This window comes from Syngnathoides biaculeatus, chromosome 13 (genome assembly GCF_019802595.1).
Source record: "Syngnathoides biaculeatus isolate LvHL_M chromosome 13, ASM1980259v1, whole genome shotgun sequence".
Taxonomy (NCBI): domain Eukaryota; kingdom Metazoa; phylum Chordata; class Actinopteri; order Syngnathiformes; family Syngnathidae; genus Syngnathoides; species Syngnathoides biaculeatus.
The window spans coordinates 15,621,293-15,644,726 of NC_084652.1; the positions used below are offsets into that span (position 1 = coordinate 15,621,293).

Consider the following 23,434-nt stretch of genomic DNA (forward strand, 5'->3'; position numbering starts at 1 on the left):
TTTCCTCCCACATCCCCAAAAGATGTATGCAGGGTTAATTAAAAATTTTAAATGATCCATAGGGGTGTAGCACGGTGGATCAGCTGGTAAACCGTTGGCCTCACAGTTCTGAGGACCCGGGTTCAATCCCGGCCCCGCCTGTGTGGAGTTTGCTTGTTCTCCTTGTGCCTGCGTGGGTTTTCTCCAGGCACTACGGTTTCCTCCCACATCCCAAAAACATGCAACATTAATTGGACACTCAAATGTGCCCCTAGGTGTGATTGTGAATGTGGCTGTTTGTCTGTATGTGCCCTGCGATTGGTTGGCAACCAGTTCAGGGTGTACCCCGCCTGCTGCCCATTGACAGCTGGGATAGGCTCCAGCACTCCCCGCAACCCTCGTGAGGATTAGCAGCAAAGAAAATGGATGGCTGGATGGATGGATCCATAGGGTTGAATGTGAGTGTGACTTTGTTTCTATGTGCCCTAGATTGGCTGGCAACTAGTTCAGGGTGTAGCTTGGCTCTTACAAAGTAGCTGGGCCTGGCTCAAGCACACCTTTGAATCAAGTGAGGATAAGCAGTGTAGAAAAAAATGGATGGATTTATGGATGGTTAATAGTCTGTATGTTTTAGAGTATAAAATGTCTATAAGTGTTTACAAGAGTATGATAGAAAATAATAATAATATGGGAATGATGAATAGGTGTAGGATTCATACAGTTTTGCAGGTTTTGCCTAATGTGGGGTTAGTATGGACCCTAACCTCAGACAAATGAGGAATCACTGCTTTAACATGTGTACACTGGCTTCCAGTCAGATTTAAAATAGATTTTAAAGTTCTACTACTGGTCTATAATTCACAAAATTGTTTAGGTCCTGAATACATGAAAGAAATGCTAATAGAATGTAAACCCAGTAGGGCTCTGAGATGGACAGACTGGTCAAATAGTGGAGCACACAGTCCAAAGCAAATATGGTGAAGTTGCATTTAACTCTTATGATGCGCACACATGGAATAAGTTGCCAACAGAAGTGGCGTCAGCCCCGAGTGTGAATGTTTTTAAATCCAGGTTCAAATCTTTTTTTTTTTTTCCTCATGCTTTTTAGAGTATTTCCACCATTAAATATATGTTGCAGTGTACGCCGTTTTGATTGTACTTTTTCAGTTTTAAATCTTTCTTTGTTTTTAAATTCTTTTAATCATATAAAGCACATTGAGTTACTTTGTGTATGAAATGCGCTATACGAATACATTTACTTCGCTTTTGAGGGACTCAAAGATGAATATTCATGGGGTAAATCATTTAATCTTGATGCAAAGATTAAAAATTCAGTTGGACATAACTGAGGTTTGTATCTATGATGATCAAGATAGTTGCCTTGGGGGAGGTCCTTTTATACCAAGTGGCTTTTGGTCATAGGGGTGATGACGATATCACTGAGTTCTTTGAAGGGCGATGTTCAGAGAACGAATAAGCAAAAATCAATAAACATCAATTATATTATTAAAAGCAAATAACACAGAGGAAGGCTAGAAACTTCAATGTGACCTAATAAAACTGTTCCAGCGAAAAAGGAAATCAGGTCCTTCATTCTGTTTGACCTGACAGCCGAACAGGATACCAAAAAAAAGGCATTATTAGAAAGTCAAGCTGATGCGTTTTTGCAGCTTTCTGTCATTCAGGATGCACGTTCCCCAGCACATCATGTCGAATCGTTAAGGGGCTAAGTGGAGCGCCTTGTATTTTTAATGCTGTGCAGAAATGAGGATTTTTTTTCTTCCCCCCCTTCGTCTTGAAGTGTGGCATAGAGCTGAAACATTTCCGCCGTGTTGCTGTCGTTTAAGCGTGAATTGCTTTGGTTTCATAATGAGGCCACTTGCTTGGTTGCTTTGATGTTCAGAAGGAAATTAGTCTCTAGGAAAAGTGCTTATTCTTGGATATATTTTTATGTCCATCCATTTTTGATACTGTTTCTCACGAGGGTCGCGGGCGTGCTGGAGCCAACCTGAACTGGTCGCCAGTCAACCACAGGGCACAGATACAACATTTTGCAGTCACCTTCCCACCGACGGGGGATTTAGTCTTCAGTTTACCTACCGTGAATGTTTTTGGGATGTGGGAAGAAACCGCAGTACCTGGAGAAAACCCACAAACATGCATGTGTATACAGTGAAGAAAATAATTATTTGAACACCCTGCTATATTGCAAGTTCTCCCACTTAGAAAGCATGGAGGAGTCTGAAATTTTCATTGTAGGTGCATGTCCACTGTGAGAGAGATAATCTTAAAAGAAGAATCCAGAAATCACAATGTATGATTTTTAAATAATGTACTTGTGTGATACAGCTGCAAATAACTATGTGAACAGATGAGAAAACCAATGTTAATATTTGGTACAGTAGCCTTTGTTTGCAATTACAGAGGTCAAACGTTTCTCTGGTGTCTTTGGACAGCTCTTTGGTCTTGGCCATGTTACAAGTTTGAGTCTTACCGATTGTATGGGGTGGACAGGTGTCTTTATGGAGCTAAAGACCTCATACAGGTGCATGTGATTCAGGATAATACATGGAGTGGAGGTGGACTTTTAAAGGCGGACTAACAGGTCTTTGAGGGTCAGAATTCTAGCTCATAGTCAGGTGTTCATATACTTATTTGCAGCTGCATCACACAAATAAATCCCTAAAAAGTCATACATTGTGATTTCTGGATTTTTCCTTTTAGATTATGGCTCTCATGGTGGACATGCACCCACGATGAAATTTTCAGACGTCTCCATGATTTCTAAGTGGGAGAACTTGCGATATAGCAGGGTGTTCAAATACTCATTTTCTTCACTGCATTTGTGATTTTTGCACAACTGCAACCCTTGTGAGGATAAGTGGCTAGGAAAACTGATGGATGATATTGGGGCAGGGCTGAGTCCCTTTCCCCTGCAAACAGTAGGGGTTCGCTTGAGAGGCCCCTTTTGAATACTAAAAACTATTTTTAACTATTTTTTATGTTGAAAATTAAAACATCTTTTATTGAATTTTCAATGAAAATAGAGTTGAAATACAGTATTAAAATGGGAAAATAATCGGAATAATATTGTATACTGTATTTTGTTATCACGTTACCATTGGTTTATCAATATGAAAAATGTACACTTTTTAATTCCTCATGTAATGGTGTTTAGTTCATATTAAATAATGATACAAATCTTTATTAAAAAATTCCTTTTAACCTAAAATTGATAATAGAAATGGTACTTTACTATTTCATCATAGTTATTTTCCAGGTTAAAAAAATTATCCAAAAATCCATCTAAAATATATATATAATTGGATACAAAAAATTGTCAGTTGTCAAAATGTTTTTCTAAAATATTTGAACAAAAGTCAAACAATTTTTAAAAAATTAAAAATAGTTTTTTTTCTACATAGAAAAAAAATATTTTCTTCCATTCCTCCATTTTTTTTCTGGCAACAACAGCAAGGAAGATGTTTCCCAAAAGAAAACTGGCCGACAGCCTCGCCGGCAGCGACGGTCAACCGCAGGAAGATGCCACCAACACGCAGACTGTGCCGACGGCCGAGGGACAACCGAGCAAGCGAGCCCGTGTGGAAGACGGTGACGATGACAACAACACGGGTAAGTTAAAAGTTAACTCCTACCAAATACAACTAAAATACTGGAAAAGTACTTGGCATTTGACAGCATCTTGGCGACTCGTACTGAAAGCGAGTGAACAGGAAAGTGTTTTCAGAGCCTCACCGCCACCTGGTGGCATTGTATAGGTTTTGCAAGTGGAAGTGGAAAATTAAGGTCTCTTGTCAACTTGTTACCTGCATTTTACCCACCTGTTCACTTTTTTATACACCCACTTTTACTCCCCTATTCTCATTTTACACAACCGATTTATTACCCAACTGAGTACTTTTGCTTACCTGCTTTTTTTTTTCCTGCTTGAACCTGCTCCTTTCCCACTCGATCACCTTTTACTTAGCTGCCTTTCACCCACTCATCCTGTTTTTATAAACCTCCTTTATCTTCTTGTCCCCTTTTACTCACCCATATACTTTTTATACATCCTCTTCTGGCTCTCCTGGCTTTTTTCTTCACATGGTTTTATCAAGTAAGTACCCCTCCATTTATGTCCTCTCTCACCTCCACGTTTTACCCACCATCCTCTTTTTACCAGCCCGTCCATTCACCTGTTTTTTTAGCTACCTGGTTTTTCGTCCCACTTTGATCAATTAACTTTCATTCCTTTTACTCCCTCCTTGCCCACACTTTTTACCCAGTCCGTATTTTACACACCCACGTTTTACGTACCAATCTGTGTGCCTTCCTTGTGTCAAATTTACTCAAATTTCCTGGTCTATGGTTTCGGTGAAGATAATAAGTATTTGAACACCCTATTTTGGAAGTTCTCCCACTTGAAAAAATCATGGAGGGGTCTGAAATTTTCATCATAGGTGCATGTCCACTGTGAGAGAGATAATCTCAAAAGAAAAATGCAGAAATCACTATGGATGATTTTTTTTTTAACGATTTACTTGTGTGATACAGCTGTAAATAAGTATTAGAACACCCGAGAAAACCAATGTTAATATTTGGTACAGTAGCATTTGTTTGCAATTACAGAGGTCAAACGTTTCCTGTGGTTGTTCACCAGGTTTGCACACACTGCAGGAGGGATTTTGGCCCACTCCTCCACAAAGATCTCCTCTAAACCAGACAGGTTTCTGGGCTGTCGCTGCGAAACACAGAGTTTCAGCTCCTTCCAAAGATTTTCTATTGGGTTTAGGTCCGGAGAAAGGCTAGGCCACGCCTAAACCTTAATGTGCTTCTGACGGAGCCACTCCTTGGTTTTCCTGAATGTGTGCTTCGGCTCATTGTCATGCTGAAAGACCCAGCCATGACCCATCTTCAATGCTCTGACCGAGGGAAAGAGATTGTTCCCCAAAATCTCACAATATATGGCCACGGTCATCCTCTCCTTAATACAGTGCAGTCATCCTGTCCCATGTGCAAAAAAAAAAAAACCCAAAGCATGATGCTACCACACCCATGCTTCACAGTAGAGATGGTGTTCTTGGGATAAAACTCATCATTCGTCTTCCTCCAAACACGGTTAGTGGAATTATGACCAAAACGTTCCAATTTGGTCTCATCTGACCACCCAACCTTCTCCCATGACTCCTCTGTATCATCCAAATGATCATTGGCAAACTTAAGACGGGCCTTGACATGTGCTGGTTCAAGCAGGGGAACCTTCCGTGCCATGCATGATTTCAAATCGCGATGTCTTAGTGTGTTACCGACAGTCACCTTGGAAAGGGTGGTCCCAGCTCTTTTCAGGTCATTGACCAAGTCCTGTCGTGTAGTCCTCGGCTGACACCTCACCTTTCTAAGGATCAGTGTGACCCCACGAGGTGATATCTTGCATGGGGCTCCACTCCGATTGAGACTGACCGTCATGTTTAGCTTCTTCCATTTTCCAATGATTGCTCCAACAGTGGAACTTTTTTCACCAAGCTGCTTGGTAATTTCTCCATAGCCCTTTCCAGCCGATTGGAGTTGTACAATTTTGTCTTTGGTGTCTTTGGACATCTCTTTGGTCTTGGCCGTGTTATAAGTTTGAGTCTTACTCATTGTATGGTGTGGACAGGTGTCTTTATGCAGCTAATGACCTCACTCAGGTGCATCTGATTCAGGATAATACATGGAGTGGAGGTGGACTAACAGGTCTTTAAGGGTCAGAATTCTAGTTGATGGACAGGTTTTCCAAATACTTATTTGCAGCTGCATCACACAATAAATTGTTAAAAAAATCATACATTGTGATTTCTGGATTTTTCTTTTGATTATCTCACTCACAGTGGACATGCACCTACGATGAAAATTTCAGACCCCTCCATGATTTTTAAGTGGGAGAACTTGCAAGATACCAGGGTGTTCAAATACTTGTATTCATTGGTGTATATCACACCAATGGTACCCTAAAACATCATGAAGAAAGTCAACATGAGTCCCTTAAGCCTAGTTGACTGTTAAAGGAAGACTCTCCCCAAAATTCATATGTACCATAAACCCTCCAATGTGAAGTAATATTCTTATTATTACATATATTTTGGACTTTAATTGAAAATAAAAATTGAAAATAAATAACATTTTTGAAATCAACGCATTATCTGGATCTGTGCCAGCTTTCACTGCCAGACCCGGAAGAAACGTCCTTGACCCCGCCCCTGACTTCTCCACTGCTTAGCATTACAGACCATTCGTTCTAGCTAAGCCAAGATCCCGACGTGTTCTGCACCAAACTGCAACATAACTGAAAAAACACACCCAAATTTGTCCTTCTTTAACCTAAAATTGATGATAGAAATGGTACTTTACTATTTCATCATAGTTATTTTTCAGGTTAAAAAAATTATCCAAAAATCCATCTAAAATATATATATATATATATATATATATATATATATATATATATATAATTGGATACAAAAAATTGTCAGTTGTCAAAATGTTTTTCTAAAATAATTGAACAAAAGTCAAACAAGTTTTAAAAAAATTGAATCATTTTTTTTTTCTACATAGAAACAAAATGTTTTCTTCCATTCCTCCCTTTTTTTTCTGGCAACAACAGAAAGGAAGATGTTTCTCAAAAGAAAACTGGCCGACAGCCTCGCCGGCAGCGACGGTCAACCGCAGGAAGATGCCACCAACACGCAGACTGTACCGACGGCCGAGGGTCAACCGACCAAGCGAGCCTGTGTGGAAGACAGTGACGATGACAACAACACGGGTAAGTTAAAAGTTAACTCCTACCAAATAGAACTAAAATACTCGAAAAGTACTCGGCATTTGACAGCATCTTGGCGGCTCGTACTGAAACCCGTGGGGTCGACCTGACAGGATAATGCTGTGGCTGTCACAGTTGAGGCTCATTCAAAAGCAGGGAAATTTGCACGCATTTAATCATTACTGGTTATTAGCCGCTAAGTTATAGCCTCTCGTGCTGGTACGGTAAAGCAACAACATACGTTATGAGGGTGGCGCAGCTGTTCAATCCCGGACCGCCGTGTGTGGAGTTTGCATGTTCTCCCCGTGTCTGCATGTGTGTAAACTTCCCTCCTGCCCGTTCACAGCTGGGATAGGCTCCAGCACACCTTTGACCGTCGTGCAGCCAAGAAAATGAATAGATGGATGGATATATACGTGTAACACTTCCCGGTTACTATTTACGGCGATCCAAATCTCCACGGTCCATTTCATGGGACTGTTATTGTTTGTTGTCAGCGCCACGTCCCTCCCAACACATCGAATTCCCCCTGTGTGTGTTCTGGCTCAAAAGCTTGACCATTGTACAATATTTTTATTTTGTTTGCTCAATGGTCGGTATAGTAATAACACGGAGCATCAACTCACTTTGCTAGCTCTCAAAACACAACACTTCCGGGTTACTATTTACAACCCCACCGCCGCTGCTGCTGGTCGCTTGAGAGGGGCTTGCTGCTTGTGGTAAAAGAAAAAGAAAAAAAAAAAAAAAAACCTCGGGCCACATTTGCTGTATAATCTCTACTTCAAAACCAACTCCTCAGAAAAGCATCAAATCTCTGTGGTCCATATAATGAGATTGTGATTGTTTTTCGTTAGTGCCACGCGCCCTCTATAACACGTCAAGTGCTGGATGTGTGTATTCGGGCTCAAGCGCACAGGCTTTTGAACATTGTTCATCATGTTATTTTTGTTTTGTTTGTAATTATTTTTCATAAAAATCATCCACAAAATGCCAGATAGTGAACGTTCTCTGTTCGTTGAAACGTATCCGCAAGCAATGGGGGGTCAGAACAGCAAGCACTGCAGGTGTGGCAAACGCTGATTGGTTGTCAGTTTTCCAGCCGGGCTCATTGGAATATCTGAGTGAGAGAGGAATTTCGATAATACTTTTTCAATTTAGAGATGTTTCTCGGTGAAATCTGCGGATAATTCTGGCATTAAAAGAAACAGTGAACCCTCATGTACTAACATTTAATGTGTTATCCCATTCCTATGAGTTTTGACAAAGTGTTCATTTAAATCAAAGCACTGTGAAGTGTTCAATTTAGTTCCGAGTTCCGTTACGACCTTGCCTTCTGTCATTTTTCCTCGAGTGGGCCGGGTCGCCCTTACTCAACATGGCCGACGTGGCCTCTTTCTTTGTGTGTGCGCCCAGACAAGGTCACAAAGCAAGAAAGAGACGATGAGGCAGAGGCGAAGAGGCAGGTGAGGATGCCGGACAAAAACCAAGAGGAAGCAGAGGATGTGGAAAAAAAGCTCGAAGATGGTGAAGAGGAGAAGAGGGATGTAAAAGAGCCAAAAGAGAAAGCCAAGAAAGCGCCAGTCAGCAGCTTCTTTGGTCAGCAGACATGAAAATAGTGCTAAAATAATAATATTGTATATTGTAATATTGTTTTATAATGTTTATTTTTAGCTCCTAGAAAGGCTTCAGTGAAGACCGTGAAGAAACGTGATGGAGAGAAGAAAAACAAGACAACAACTTCCCCATCTGTGGAGGACAGCAAAGATGCACAAAGGTGAGGAAAGAGGAAGTAGATTTCATTCTTAATATTTCAAAAATGTTTTTTTTTCTCCCTGGTAGTGAGTCACTGGTGACCGAGACGGATTACAACCCTTCCAGAACCAACTACCACCCACTGGAGCACGCCTTCTGGAAGGAAGGACAAAAGTGTGTCATTTCCTCATGCACTTTACTCATGCAAACTATTTACTAACCCACTTTTTACCCACTGTCCACTTTTTCATCATGTGATTTTTACCCATCAACCCACCTTTTATATATATTTTTTCTCATTTGCTTTGATTTCTCTGTTAACCCGCTTAACTTTTCAACCCACTTGACTCCCCCTCCCACTTTTTCCTTGCCTCCTTTTACTCCCCTTTCACCCACTTATTACTTTTCTTCCCTTTTCATCCCTCCCTTTTTCTCTCAACTTCTTTTATTCATTTCATACTGTCTTTTTTTTCTTTTTTCTGAGCTCATTTTTGTCCTCCTGCTTTGTTTCTAATTTTTCTGACCTTGTTTTACTTTTTATTTTATTTTATTTTACTCCTTTCCATTTGAATTTTTAGCTATGAATTAGCGAACTGTGGGTATGTTCTAAACTAGTGATAGGCATGGCAGTTCTTTTGAGTCTACTGAATCACTCAAATCAGCAATTAAAAAGATTCATTCACCGAATTGTTCGGTTCTTTGTCATAAAATAATTGAAGTGCTTCCTCATTCCGTTAATGACCCAAATCTGAGGTTCATAGTCACTCAACATGTTCACTAAGGCACTATGTATGTTGTTGTTGTGTATTTTAAAGTGGGAAAGGCAGGACGATTTAGGAAAAAAAAAATCTTTGCGTGCAGTGAACTCATCTACCGACCATCCTTCCGCACTTGCTTAGATGCAGCTCGGCTCTCGCCAGCTGGCGTGACTTTTCTGCTTTCGGGTGAACAGCATTGCTGACATAAGCGTCTACCGCCAGGGTTTCCTGCTCACTCACCTTACTGTTATTGTCATCTGATTAGTGGAACCTGTCCGAGTGTTGCGAAACGCGATATAAGTTGAATGTAATATTATGAAATCCAAAAAGCCTTTAATAATAAGAAGACAAAGGGAATTATGTGTCTATGTATATATATAATACATTTATTATTGATTTGCATTTATTTTAAATGTGTGCTTGCTTTCCTGCGCTTAACTGACACAAAATGAGCTGTTAAGTTGAAGAAATGGCTGCTAGTGATAGCTACCTCTGCGAGGACATCAGGACTTCAGTCACTCACATTTGAAAAATGTACGGGTGTGGTCCACCAGTGATGCCCCCGATATAAAGTTGCGGGTGTGATTAGGGATGGAATCTCAAGACCTTAAAATGACTTACTGAGTTGTTACACCCGAGTATGTAGTTGTTACCTAATACCAAAATCATAATTTATTGACACTGCACAGACAGACATATATTTTTAAAGAGGTCAATAGACATTCAATTTCAAAAATAAATATACATATAACCAAATCATTTTATTTTATCATGATGTATTGTTATAATCTTATTGTAATTCATGGCGCTATCTATTGTCAATCCGTTGATGAAAGGTAGCAGTAGATTTTCTATATCTTCCTAAAGCATGTAGAGGGGAAAGGTTTCGACTTCAAGATAATGCGGTACAAAAGAAACTTACTTACGCCTTTTTTTTTTGAGGGGGGGACTTTCGACGTAAATGCGCTCGCAGTACGTGAAGCAGCCTGGAACATGTGCTTTTGGCATAATTTCTGTGCATTCTCAGTACGGTTAACTTGCGTTTCCTGTTTCCTGGTGAATGCTGATTGTTTAGGAGGGCGGCTTTTTTTGTCAACAACGTTTATGAAATAAACACGCAAATTAATGTCAAGACTACACAAAATTAGCAACGTCTTTCAATATCTATTTTTTCTACTCGTAACAAATTTTACGCGCGTGATTTTTCGTGCTCAACTGTGCAGATTTGCGAGTGCGATGGAGCACGAGCGTGATCGCGCCCGTTAAATATGAGTGACTGGGACTTGCTATTAAAATCATTTATGAGGATGTCCACTGCGTAGTATGTCGTTATCCTGGCTAACGAATCACTCATCGTAGTAGTACATTGTGCCTTGGCAGATCACAAACAAACGAATCACTCTTCAGTTCCTCAGTGCACCAGTTCATTGAATAAGTCGCTCAGTTCACTTCACTCCCTCCTATACCTGCCTAATGCTCGGTGCTCATTGGTCATTCGCCGAAGTGAGTGACATCACTAGCGAGTCGCAAATCAGTCCCGCCCCTCCCAGACGCTGGCTGCTCATTGGTCATTCGCGGAATATTCAGGAGTGAGTGACAGAATGCTTCAGCCGTTCCCTTTTCACTCCCTGGCAACCCGTTGATAGGGCCTCACGCAAGTGGGCCGTGGCCAAGCTATTGGAGCCAATCATTTCATGAATTGATTTCCCAAAAAATATTCGTTCTTCTGAAAAAGTCGTTTGCGAATGTAACAACATCATCTTAAACTGGGATTTCGTCTCCTTCCAGAGTCCCTTACCTGGCGGTGGCTCGCACCTTTGAGAAGATTGAAGAGGACTCTGGCAGGTGAGAGTGGAAATATATCAACGCTTAAACGTGCACTAAATACTTAATATGAACCTCCCAGTGAGGAGGAAGTGGAATGTTTGATTTAGTCAAGCTGGGTGCGAGGGGGTCAAGCTGCGCTTTATTTATTTATTTATTTATTTAAACGAACTGATGAAATCTGTGCCGAATGGGGAAAAAATATACATTGAAGAGGATTTGTAAGTGAAGCTTGCTGCCTTTCAACATATTACAAAGCACATTCACAGACCGAATGTTTTGACTGGTTTCTAAAAAGCCGCAGATAAACAAATCTCGTTAGCTGCCTCGCCATGTACAAATCCACAAAGACGTTTTTTTGTTGTTTTGTCTTCTACCCCAGACTGAGGAACATCGAAACTCTGGCCAACCTGTTCCGCTCTGTGCTACTGCTTTCTCCAGGTAAACACCCGCTTTGTCGCGGCGTTGGCGGGCGGCCGCTACCCGCCGAGCGCATGCTGATGCTCTTTTCATGTTTGTTTCGATTTCTCTGTGTGGGCGCGCAACTGTCACTCTGCATTAATGTGCACCACATATTATGTAACACACAATTTATATTGTACCATTCTATATGTCTTTATGTGCGGGTGGATTGAAACCTTGAAGATGATGTTTTCCTTCCTTTCTTCATAACGTACGTGTGTATCTGTATGTGTTTGCGTGTGAAGACGACTTGCTGTGCTGTGTATACTTGTGTTTAAACCAACTGGGACCCGCCTATCTTGGCCTGGAGCTTGGGGTTGGAGAGACGGTGCTGATGAAAGCTGTCGCGCAGGCCACGGGTAATACACACATACACATTCCAATGCACATACTGTACTTTCATACTTTAAGTCTCTCACCACACACAAGCACATTCTCTCGTAATCACCACACACACCCACACACACACACACAATCACTATAAACACTAGGGCCAGGGGTGGCCAACCAGTCAGAGATGAAGAGCGACACTTTTTACTGTGTGGCGGCAAAGAGCCACATCATACAGATGAACATCGTTACCTTCTCACACACATACCTTTGCTCTGCCAGATTTATTGTAAATGTCATACACAAACATGACAACAAGAAAAATCGACTCCAACAGAGTACCAGGGGCACAGGCAAGTAATTTGGGAAAATTAAAATTGTGCACTCTGTCACACAGACAAACTACCAGTTCAACCAAGTCTTGTCTTGTATGTCACAACGCATCTAATGCAACACAAAAAGACTCACGATTGGAGGTCTGAGTGCAACCGTCAATCAGTAGCTATGATAAAGTAAGTTTCTTTCGGCTTGTCCCTTTCGGGGTCGCCACAGCGTGTCATCTCAGATGAACGCACATATGTTTGGCACAATTTTTACGCCGGATGCCCTTCCTGACGCAACCCTTCTCAGGGAGTGGAGGCCCCAGTGGGATACGAACCCACAACCCCTGGTTTATCAAACCAGTGCTCTAACCACTGAGCTACAGGGCCTCTCAGTAGCTATGATAATGTCCGATATTCTCTGTTCAACAGTGTGGTGGGTCAGTTGATGATCTGATACCATTTGTTTAAGATTTTTCTTTTCAGGACACAAGGTTCCAGTGACATCACTGAGGCATTTTTCAAAAAATAAATTACCGTCCACCGTATAGTTTTTTGGCCCTTTCAATGTTCCAAGCCACTTGATAAGATGCAAGCATTTGTCTCTGGATGCTTTATTATTTTTTTCAAAAATGGCATCTACTTTTCTGTAGGATTTTTTTTCAAAGTGGCTAACTTGCGACTAGGGAGGTTAGTCCCTTTTGGAAATTCTAGGTCGATGTTAGTGTGGAGAGAGCTGAAGTGAAAGCAGGGAACAGGCAGAGGAACAGTTAGAAAGATGGAGGCACGCACTGGAACGGAGAGGAATGAAGACTAGCTGAAGTAAAACAGAATATACAGTATCTGCATGAATGAGAGGGGTGGAGGAGGAGGAGTGAAGCTCCAGGGAGAAGAGATAGCGAGGGTGGACGACTTCAAATATTTAGGGTCAACAATCCAGAGCAATGGTGAGTGTGGTAAGGAAGTGAAGAAACGAGTCCAAGCAGGGTGGAACAGTTGGCGGAAGGTGTCTGGTGTTCTATGTGGCAGAAGAGTATCCGCCAGAATGAAGGGCAAAGTTTATAAAACAGTGGTGAGGCCGGTGAGATGTACGGATTAGAGACGGTGGCTCTGAAGAAACAACAGGAAGCAGAACTTGAGGTAGCAGAAATGAAGATGCTGAGGTTCTCGCTTGGAGTGAACAGGTTGGATAGGATTAGAAATGAGCTCATTCGAGGGACAGCCAAAGTTGGATGTTTTGGAGACAAGGTGAGAGACAGCAGACTTTGATGGTTTGGACATGTTCAGAGGTGAGAGAGTGAGTATGTTGGGAGAAGGGTGCTCAGGATGGAGCTGCCAGGCAAAAGCGTGAGAGGAAGACAAAAGAAAAGGTTGATGGATGTTGTGAGGGAGGACATGAGGACAATGGGTGTTAGAGAGGAGGATGCACGAGATGGGCTTAGATGGAAAAAGATGGATGACACGCAGTGGCGACCCGTAACGGGACAAGCTGAAAAAAGAAGAAATGCGATAGACGTCTGACACAAAAGGCAGAAAGTGACTTGTTGTTGCTCCGAACCAAAAAGAATATGAACTTTCCTGCTGTGGTAAAAACATCCTGCGTTCATCCACATATTTTTGTGTGCGCATTTTTCCCTAGCATTCTGAGAGTGAAATTGTCAAATTATTTTCTGCAAAGATCACAATTCGACAGGGAAACTTTATTTTCATTCAATGCGAAAGTCAGTTTCAGGAAAATACCGTGTTAACCTTTCCTACTGCAGTCACGTGACCATGGTTGGGAGACGCAGGGGAGACATATTCTCAGTGCTGAGGTCATCCTGTTCGGGGTTAACCCTTCCTTCTCTCTTTGCACAGCTGAGCAGGGTGATGGGAACAATAAAGCCACTCTTCCCTGGTCAGCATCACACTTTTTTTTATTTTTTTTACCTTCTCAACCTCCCACTGCACACGCGGAGCAGTCCCGTTTCACTGTCGAGAACGTGCACAGACACAATGAGCTTGATGTCTCAATACCTGTAGCAATTGTAATAAACTCAAGCAAAGCGCACGTGCACATAAACAGAACTTCAATATGCTTTTGTGCCTTCATGAGAACCACACGAAAGGAGGCAAAGAGCCGCACGCGGTTCGACAACCGTGGGTTGACAACCCCTGCACTAGACCAAGGGACATACTCTCTCAAACATACTCCTAGATATACATTATACACAGACACACCTGCCGACTCTCGCATGGCAGATGTTTTTTTTTTACCCGCATCCTCTATGTGGTTACCAGGACGACAGCTGGACAAGATCAAGGCAGAGGCTCAAGAGCGCGGAGACCTCGGTCTGGTGGCCGCGAGCTCCCGAAGTAACCAGCGCACCATGTTCAGGCCAGCCAGCCTCACAGTGGGTGGCGTCTTCAAGAAGCTCAAGGAGATTGCAGGCATGAGTGGTCACTCGGTGAGATTGAGGTCATGTCGATATATAAAATCACACTGTTTTGGAATAGCTCTATGCTGTAGATGCACTAAAATACCATCAAGACCAACTAACAGAAAAATATAGCTTTTTAAAAGCTCCCAACTGTATTGACTGATACGCAACTTTGATATCCAGTCTCATAGAAAATAAAACTGCTTTTTTGAGTAGCTGTCCACCAAAGTAACCCATCCTACTTTTGCATCAAGACTTGTGTGTAAGAAAACTGCTTCTTTTAATATCTGCATGGTGTGGTGACTGGCAACTTTTACATCAGGATTCATCCATATAGAATAAAACAGCATTTCAGAAGAGCTGCTCGCTGTAGTGAGTGATGGGCAGCTTGGACATCATGCAGTGTAGATGAAAACAGACTTTTTCTTTCAATAGCTTTCTGTTGGAGCAACTTTGACACGAAGCCTCATGTGACAAACCTTTTTCAGTAGATAAATGCACCCTCCGGCAATCAGCTCCCTGTCCTCATCTTTTCTACTGATTTTATTCGTTTCCTTTGACCCCTAGTCTTTCTTTGCTCATTCTCGCCTGGCCAGTCCCTGAATCTCAATGCCGTCCCTCTTGTGCCGCAGGCCATGAATAAGAAGATTGACATCATCAAAGGACTCTTCGTGGCCTGCCGTTTCTCCGAGGCTCGCTACATCGTGAGGTAATGACAATGCCGTGAGTTGAGCCAAACCTGGTTTGACAACTCTTGATAGGCAATTGATTGATTGACAGGTCACTAGTGGGAAAGCTGAGGATTGGATTGGCCGAACAGAGCGTGCTGTCGGCATTGAGTCAAGCTGTCTGCCTCACGACGCCCGAGAAGGGTAAGCTTAGTGTTGAGCACCTTATTTTTGCACTTACAATGACCAATTGGTGGGTGGCGATGTATTGGATGGCACACTTGGGTCAACTGTAGTTCCTGAGCCGCAATTTTAACTTATATGTTGAATAAAACTGCTTTTTGGAAAAATCTTCCAATGTCGTGTAGCTTTGCGATGTAAATTTGAAATGATGACTCCTCAATCTAAAAGACATCAGCAGTGCCCAAAGTAGTGGCTCATTTCTAATGATCGGATCACAATTCCTACTTTCAAAATAAAATAGCTTTTTTAAATACATGTCCACTGTAGTGAATGATCCACAACAGAGACAACAGGAATAATGGGTATGGAAGAAAATGTTATTTTTTTTAAATTTCATTCCACTGTGGTGAGTGATACACAACTTAGACATCATGCATACGAAATAAAAACTTTTTTTTTTTAAACACTTTTTTTCTTCTTTTGCTTTCGGCTTGTCCTGTTAGGGGTCTCTGCAGTACGTCATCTTTTTCCATCTAAGCCTTATAACGTGCATCTTCCTCTCTTAACACCCACTGCCCTCATGTCTTCCCTAACAACATCCATCAAGCTTTTCTTTGGTTTTCCTCTCGCTCTTTTGCCTGGCAGCTCCATCCTCAGCACCCTTCTACCAATATACTCACTCTCTCGCCTCTGGACATGTCCAAACCATCGAAGTCTGCACTCTCAAACCGTGTCTCCAAAACATCCAACTTTGGCTGTCCCTCTCATGAGCTCATTTCTAATCCTATCCAACCTGCTCACTCCAAGCGAGAACCTCAGCATCTTCGTTTCTGCTACCTCCAGTTCTGCTTCCTGTTATCTTTTCAGTGCCACCTTCTCTAACCCGTACATAATAGCCGACGTCACCACTGTTTTGTAAACTTTGCCCTTCATCCTAGCTGAGACTTTTCTGTCACATAACACACCAGACACCTTCCACCAGCTGTTCCAACCTGCTTGTACCCGTTTCTTCACTTCCTTACCACACTCACCATTGCTCTGGATTGTTGACCCCAAGTATTTGAAGTCATCCAACCTCACTATCTCTTCTCCCTGGAGCTTCACTCTTCCTCCTCCGTCCCTCTCGGTCATGCACATATATTCTGTTTTGCTTTGGCTAATCTTCATTCCTCTCCTTTTTAGTGCAGGCCTCCATCTTTCTAATTGACCCCTCCGTACAGGGCACTTAACCACGCCTCCTGAAGTGATGTCACGCCACGTGCGCTAACGTCAGACAAACAATTAGCAAAAATGCGGCGCAGCAAGAAAAGAATAGAGGGAAACTGTCCGATTTACCGGCTGATTTCTCACTCGCATTCTTAGCTAACAGTGAAATATCGTTGAAAAGCAGGGCTTCAAGTATTTCAGCGAGGGGTATTTCAATGGTATTTTCATGCATATCGACAGAGAAACCATTGATATTAGCGCAAGATCTTTCCGGAGTCAGAGGAAGACCGAGAAGCCACATAATATAATATATTATAACCCAAAGACGAATTCGTCATTGACAGTTTCCTATTTTCGTGTTACCTATCACACTTGTGTGCAGAATCTGTATGTGTATCTGTATAGCCGTTTGTGAACCTCCGTATGAAGGAAAAGAAGGCGAGGCTTGATTTACGAGTTGTTTCTCTCGTTTTCTTTGTGTAACGTCACGCGGTCCCCTCAATTATTCTTGAATTAGTCCCGAATCTACGTAAGTCCCGACCGAGTACGACAATCACTACTTTAGTGTCCTCAAACATCCTTCCTTCAGTCTTGGTGTCTCGGTTCACGTCGAAGGCTTTTAGGACTGCTAGTCCGGTTTAGCTTAGCTCACTGCCGAACAGAGACACGTTTGTGCAGTCAGATCATCGCAAAGTATCGCTCAACACAGATCAAGTGTGTCAATCATTCACACGTAGCTATGTTATGCAAGCGAAGAACTGGTAATTAATTTATATGAGACATGTATTGAAAATCAAATATAGGGCATACCTTCATGCAAACACAGTCCGGTTTACCGTAGCCGGCAACAAAGAGACACGTTTGTGCAGTCAGATCATCGCAAAGTATCGCTCAACACAGATCAAGTGTGTCAATCATTCACACGTAGCTATGTTATTCAAGCGAAGAACTGCTAATTCATTTATATGAGACATGTATTGAAAATCAAATATGCGGCTTACCTTCGTGCAAACATATCTGTTCCGGTTGATGGATTCAGTTGATCATGTGGTCTTCCACAAAGTTTGATCCAACGAAGACATTTTTCGTACTCGGTCTTCTGTTCCGGTTGATTTTAGATGGATTCAGTTGATGATGCGGTCTTCCACAAAGTTTGATCCATCGAAGACATTTTTCGTACTGGGTCTTCGGTTTTGGAAAGGGTACGAATTGAACTCCACCAACTAGCCTTTCAGGATACCTGTCGTCACTATTATAAAGTCTGTGACAACACCTCTTAACCATATCTATTGTTAAAGATCCCAAATACGGGATAAAACGCTAACAGAACCTATACTGGACCATGCAACGTTGTCTGAGGGAAGGGGCGTGGTTTATGCAGATCTCTGGCCTCTGATTGGTCAGCGACGCGGATGACGCAATTTCTACGGAGAGGTCATTTGTTCCTCCGCCTGCTCCCTGCTTTCACTGCATATCACGATATCATCTGCAAACATCATGGTCCAAGGGGAATCCAGTCTAACGTCATCTGTCAGCCTATCCATTACCACAGCGAACAGGAAGGGGCTCAGAGCTGATCCCCGATACAATCCCACCTTCACCTTCAATTCTTCTGTTACGCCTACGGCACACCTCACCACTGTTCAGCAGCCCTCATACATGTCCTGTCCTATTCCAACATATTTGTCTGCCACACCGGACTTGCACATGCAGTACCACAGTTCCTCTCTTGGTACTCTGTCATAGGCTTTCTTTAGATCCACAAAAACACAATATACCACCTCCTGACCTCTGTAATTTTCAATTAGTATCCTCAAGGCAAATAATGCCTCTGTGGTACTCTTTCTAGGCATGAAACCATACTGTTGCTTGCAGATACTTCTGAACTGAGTCTACCCTCCACTCCTCTTTCCCATAACTTCATTCTGGGCTCATCAACTTTTTTTTAATCAGCCATTGACTGATATTTAATTTTAAAAATCAAGATTTCTGCATGTAGAATAAAACAGCCAAACTCACTGTCATGAATGTTGTTTCATTTTTAAATCAAGACTCATGGACAAAGAAGAAAACAGTTTTATTCGACAAAGTGTCCAATGTCGTCACTGATGTGCAATGTTGACAACACTAAATCATGTACCGGCAGAAGATTACTTTTTTTTAAGAATTACTGCCCACTATAGTGACTAATGCATAACTTTGATGTCAAGACTAAAACAAAGCATATTTTCAGAATAGCTATCAACTGTAGTGACTGATCATCTCTGACTTCAGGATTAATCCATAAAGCAGAAAACAGCTCACAGTTCCTTTACAGACAGCTTTTCCAAATACTGTAGCGGTCAACTGTCGTGACTCATGTGCAGTCTTCCATCTCAAGACTCATGCGAATAGATAAAAAAAGACAGTGCTGTCCACTGTAGTGACTGATGCAAAAAGTATTTAGACGTTTGTAGAATTAAAATACTTTTTTAATTCCCCCTTTTTAAAACTGTCTTTTCCACTTAATGAGGTATATTTAGTTTTTTTTTTCTTACGCTTGTGTAAGAATGTTTATCTCCGAGTGTGATGTCAGGACGCATTTTTGCGCAAGTCAGTCATTGGAGAGTCGTCCCCCTTATCGTCAGATGAAACACGAGTTCCATTTTCCTCTCGGCTGCTCCGCTCAACGCATTTTTTTCTTTTTTTTCCGTCAAATTGCGTTACCCATGCACCATTTAAATAATGCAGCCTCCGAGGTCGGAAAGGGGCCATGTTTTATTTATAGAACGCTCATTAAAGGTGTTTAAATATCCTTTACAAGAGTCATCGAAGAATTTTAAAACATCCCCTTTATCTGCCCCTAGGTCCCCAAAACGCATGAGAATGTGATGATGAGGAATCACCACCCCCCACCCTCCCGGCCTTTTTTTTTTTTTAATTTGTTGCTGACATTACTGACAGGTTGCTTCTTTTAACCAGATTCTCTCTTGCTCTCGCTCTCTCTCAGCGAATTAACTTGTTTAAACGCCAAGCTAATTAACATTCAGAGCTCAATTGCCAGCACTTTAATAAGAGCCAATTAGACCGCGGGCTCAGTGGGTGAATTTGCATTGATCTGCAGCCTGCACTGGAAATGTTGCCCTTAATATTTGGTATTTGTTTGTTTATTTTCCAGCGGAAATGTTATCTAATCATGCAGGTTAATGGGGGAGTACTCCATCCCCAGTGTGATACCATATGATTTGTAATAGCCTACAATTAAAGCTTGTGCTGTTCCACTCCCATCCCACGGGGGCAGTAAAGTAACTTGGAATCTGTTTGCCAACTTTCAAATGAATCACAATGACACAAGTTAATACTAGAAAAGCTGTTTGAAGATCTGTTTAATGCCCAAGTGTTGAGTTGCACGTCACTTAGTACAGTGGGCAGCTATTAAAAATATATATTTTATATGTAAATAGATGAGAGTTGATCAGGAAAGCGTTGGCCTCACAGTTCTGAGATCCAGGGTTTGATCCCAGCCCCATCTGTGTGGAGTTTGCATGTTCTCCCCGTGCCTGCGTGGGTTTCCTCTGGGCGCTCCAGCACTCCCCGCAACCTTTGTGAGGATAAGCGGCTAAGAAAATGAATGGATGGATGGATGGATGTGAATAGATATTATGCTTCAGATGATGTGAGTCCCAGGATTCACGCCTGAAACTAATTGCAGTTGCAGCCCTGGAATAATATGTCTGAGCAACATATCATCCATGCAATACAGATACGGTAATCCTTTGCGATATCACAATTCTTTCTTTGCTGTTATGGTATATTGCAGGTTTTTATTGCAGTTGCAGACTTTTATGCTGTTCATATAATATTTTTGTGTCATCCATTGCTATTACTTACTCTCAATATATGTTCAGCCCTGATAAAATACAAATCTCTCAGACTGATGATAGATTTTTTCCAAAAATGATCACGATAAATGATGGCATCGTTGAGCAAGTGAATAAAAAGTGAAAGTAATACAGATTCTAATAAAGTGAATAAATAATAATAAATACATAAATTAATCTTTTCTGCTGGCCTTGTTGACACAACAGTGAGGTCTCGAGCAATTTTCCACATTTTAATTTTGCAAATCTTAACATACTCGACATACTGCACTCACCCTTTGTTTGTCAAAACTGAACTTAAGTGTGATGCTTGAGTTCATGTGGGTGTGGCAGGGCGGCTTACCTTGGTTTGCCTTGGACTAGGCCATTTTGCTTAGTCAAAGACGGCGAGCTCGCAAAATTAGACAGGGTGGTGGAACACTTGCTTGTTGTTTGATTAGGAGCTCAGCTATCCTGCTAGCTGCACTATATTTTAAACTTTCCTTGGGAATATATTGTATACTTTATTTTGGTGTGACATAGCAACCTGTCTGCTTACTGTTGGCTGCCCGGGCTTTTCTCAATAGCGAGGCTCATTGGCTGGTCTGCTCCCATCTTGTGAATGTCTGTGATTTTGTCCGCCGAGCCTGCAGCGAGCCCCACCACGTCCAGCTTCGGATGAAAAAGTCAAGTGAGCTAACTCAATGTTAATAGCAGTGAGAGGGAAATGTAAGTTAACCATACAATTACTAACAGTAAGGTAGATGTTTTTACACTGCGCTTACAACTGTATCTGCTGCGCTAGCTCACATAAATAGTTGACTTTCACTAATGTGTCTGATTTGTGTGCATCTACGGAGCCAACACCATTCCAACAGTGGCTCACTGCTTTTGTGAGGAGCTTGGCAGGTGTGTTACTAAATGTGTTACTAAAACTATGACAACTAAGTCAAATGAGATCTCTGTATGTTTGACATCTGACTCTTGATGTCAAAGTTGCACCAGTTACTGAAAAAGCAGTTTTCTTCGATGTACATGACTTTTGACATCAAAGTGGTGCATCAGTCATTACTACAGCTGACACATATTCGTAGATTAGAGTCTTCTTCTGGCTTGAAACTGTTGTGTACAACAACTGACAAGTGGGTGGCAGTGTACAGTATGGCATAATGTGCCAGTCTCTATTGTAGTCACTGCTGTGCAAATTAGACATAAAGACTGAAGTACAGTATATAAAAGAGCACTTATTTTTAAATAGCTGTCCACTAAAGTGACTGATGCGCAACTTTCAAATCAAGACTCAAGCATATAGTAAACAAGTTTTTGAATAGGTGTCCACTGTTGTAAACAATTTGGCCGTCACAGACTCATGCATTCAGAGCTCATTTGCCAACGCTTTAATAAAAGCGAATTAGACCACGGGCTCAGTGGGGAAAAGAGGAGGGTTTTGCCGAGTCAGATGAAGGAAATTCCCAGAACTTGTAGGAGTACAAATTTGTCAACTTATCTTTGCTCATAAATGCACAACCATGAACCTAATATATTATATCACGAAATGCCAAAATTATAGCTGCTTAAGGAAAAATGCACTTTTTAAAAATGAATGCAAATATCTTTTATACACAATGTTAATTTAAGAGATAAAACCTCTATATTATATAAAACAAGGAGCCAGTCAGAATCAGAAGATTCTGAAGAGAAATGGAGTAGGGGTTATTTTAAAGGAAGCGCTGGCTAAGAATGTCTTGGAGGTGAAAAGAGTATCAGATCGAGTGATGAGGCTGAAATTTGAAATTGATGGTGTTGTGTATAATGTAATTAGCGGCTATGCCCCAAAAGTAGGATGTGACCTTGAATTGAAAGAGAAATTTTCAGAGAGAGAGAGAGAGAGAGAGAGAGAGAGAGAGAGAGAGAGAGAGAGAGAGAGAAGAGAGAGAGAGAGAGAGAGAGAGAGAGGAGAGAGAGAGAGAGATAGAGAGAGAGAGAGAGAGAAGAGAGAGAGAGAGAGAGAGAAAGAGAAAGAGTTGTGATTGGTGCAGATTTCAATGGACATGAAGAAGTGATAAGTACGGGTTTCAGCAAAGGAACTTTGAGGGTCAGATGGTGGTGGACTTCGCAAAAAGGATAGAATTGGCAGTGGTGAACACTTTTTCCAGAAGAGACAGGAACAGGAAGATTGACCTACAAGAGGGGAAGTAGAAGCACGCACTATATTTTGGGCAGACAATGTAATCTGAAGAAGGTTACTGATTGTAAGGTGGTGGTGGGAGAGAGTGTACCTCGACAGCATAGGATGCTGGTGTGTAGGATGACGCTGGTGGTGGGTAGAAAGATTAAGAAGACAAACGCAGAGCAGAGAATCAGGTGGTGGAAGTTGAGGAAGGAAGAATGTCGTGTGGCTTTTCGGAAAGAGGTGAGACAGGCTCGAGATGGACAGGAAGAGCTGCCAGAAGACTGGAATACTACTGCCAAAATACTCCAAGAGGCAGGCAGGAGAGTACTTGGGGTGCCTTCTGGTAGGAAAGGGGAGAAGGAGACTTGGTGGTGGAACCCCAAAATACAGGAAGTCATCCAAGGAAAGAGATTAGCAAAGAAGATGTGGGACATGGAGAAGACTGGGAGAGGCGGAAGGAATACATTGAGATGCAAAGGTTTAGGTGGCGAAGGCTAAACGAGGCATATGACGACATGTACACCAGGTTAGGTACGAAAGAGGGAGAAAAAGATCTCTACAGGTTGGCCAGACAGAGGGATAGAGATGGGAAGGATGTGCAGCAGGTAAGGGTGATTAAGGATAGAGATGGAAATGTGTTGACTGGTGCCAGTGGTGTGCTAAATAGATGGAAACAGTATTTTGAGAAGTTAATGAATGAAGAGAATGGGAGAGAAGGAAGAGT

At 41.9% G+C, this 23,434-nt stretch overlaps 1 protein-coding gene across 3 annotated transcripts in view; it reads left to right on the forward strand.

The window, feature by feature from the left end:
* lig1 (ligase I, DNA, ATP-dependent) overlaps nt 1–23,434 on the forward strand; it is an 83,898-nt gene that overhangs the window by 7,548 nt on the left and 52,916 nt on the right. For 2 of the 3 annotated variants that reach the window (XM_061839770.1, XM_061839769.1), the window contains exons 4-14: nt 3,454–3,612; nt 6,620–6,778; nt 8,189–8,371; nt 8,447–8,549; nt 8,615–8,701; nt 11,074–11,130; nt 11,492–11,550; nt 11,817–11,930; nt 14,502–14,668; nt 15,274–15,350; nt 15,422–15,513. In XM_061839770.1, the coding sequence (XP_061695754.1) occupies nt 3,454–3,612; nt 6,620–6,778; nt 8,189–8,371; nt 8,447–8,549; nt 8,615–8,701; nt 11,074–11,130; nt 11,492–11,550; nt 11,817–11,930; nt 14,502–14,668; nt 15,274–15,350; nt 15,422–15,513 (1,257 nt within the window). The remainder of the gene's footprint in view (nt 1–3,453; nt 3,613–6,619; nt 6,779–8,188; nt 8,372–8,446; nt 8,550–8,614; nt 8,702–11,073; nt 11,131–11,491; nt 11,551–11,816; nt 11,931–14,501; nt 14,669–15,273; nt 15,351–15,421; nt 15,514–23,434) is intronic. The other variant, XM_061839771.1, reaches the window with a different exon arrangement.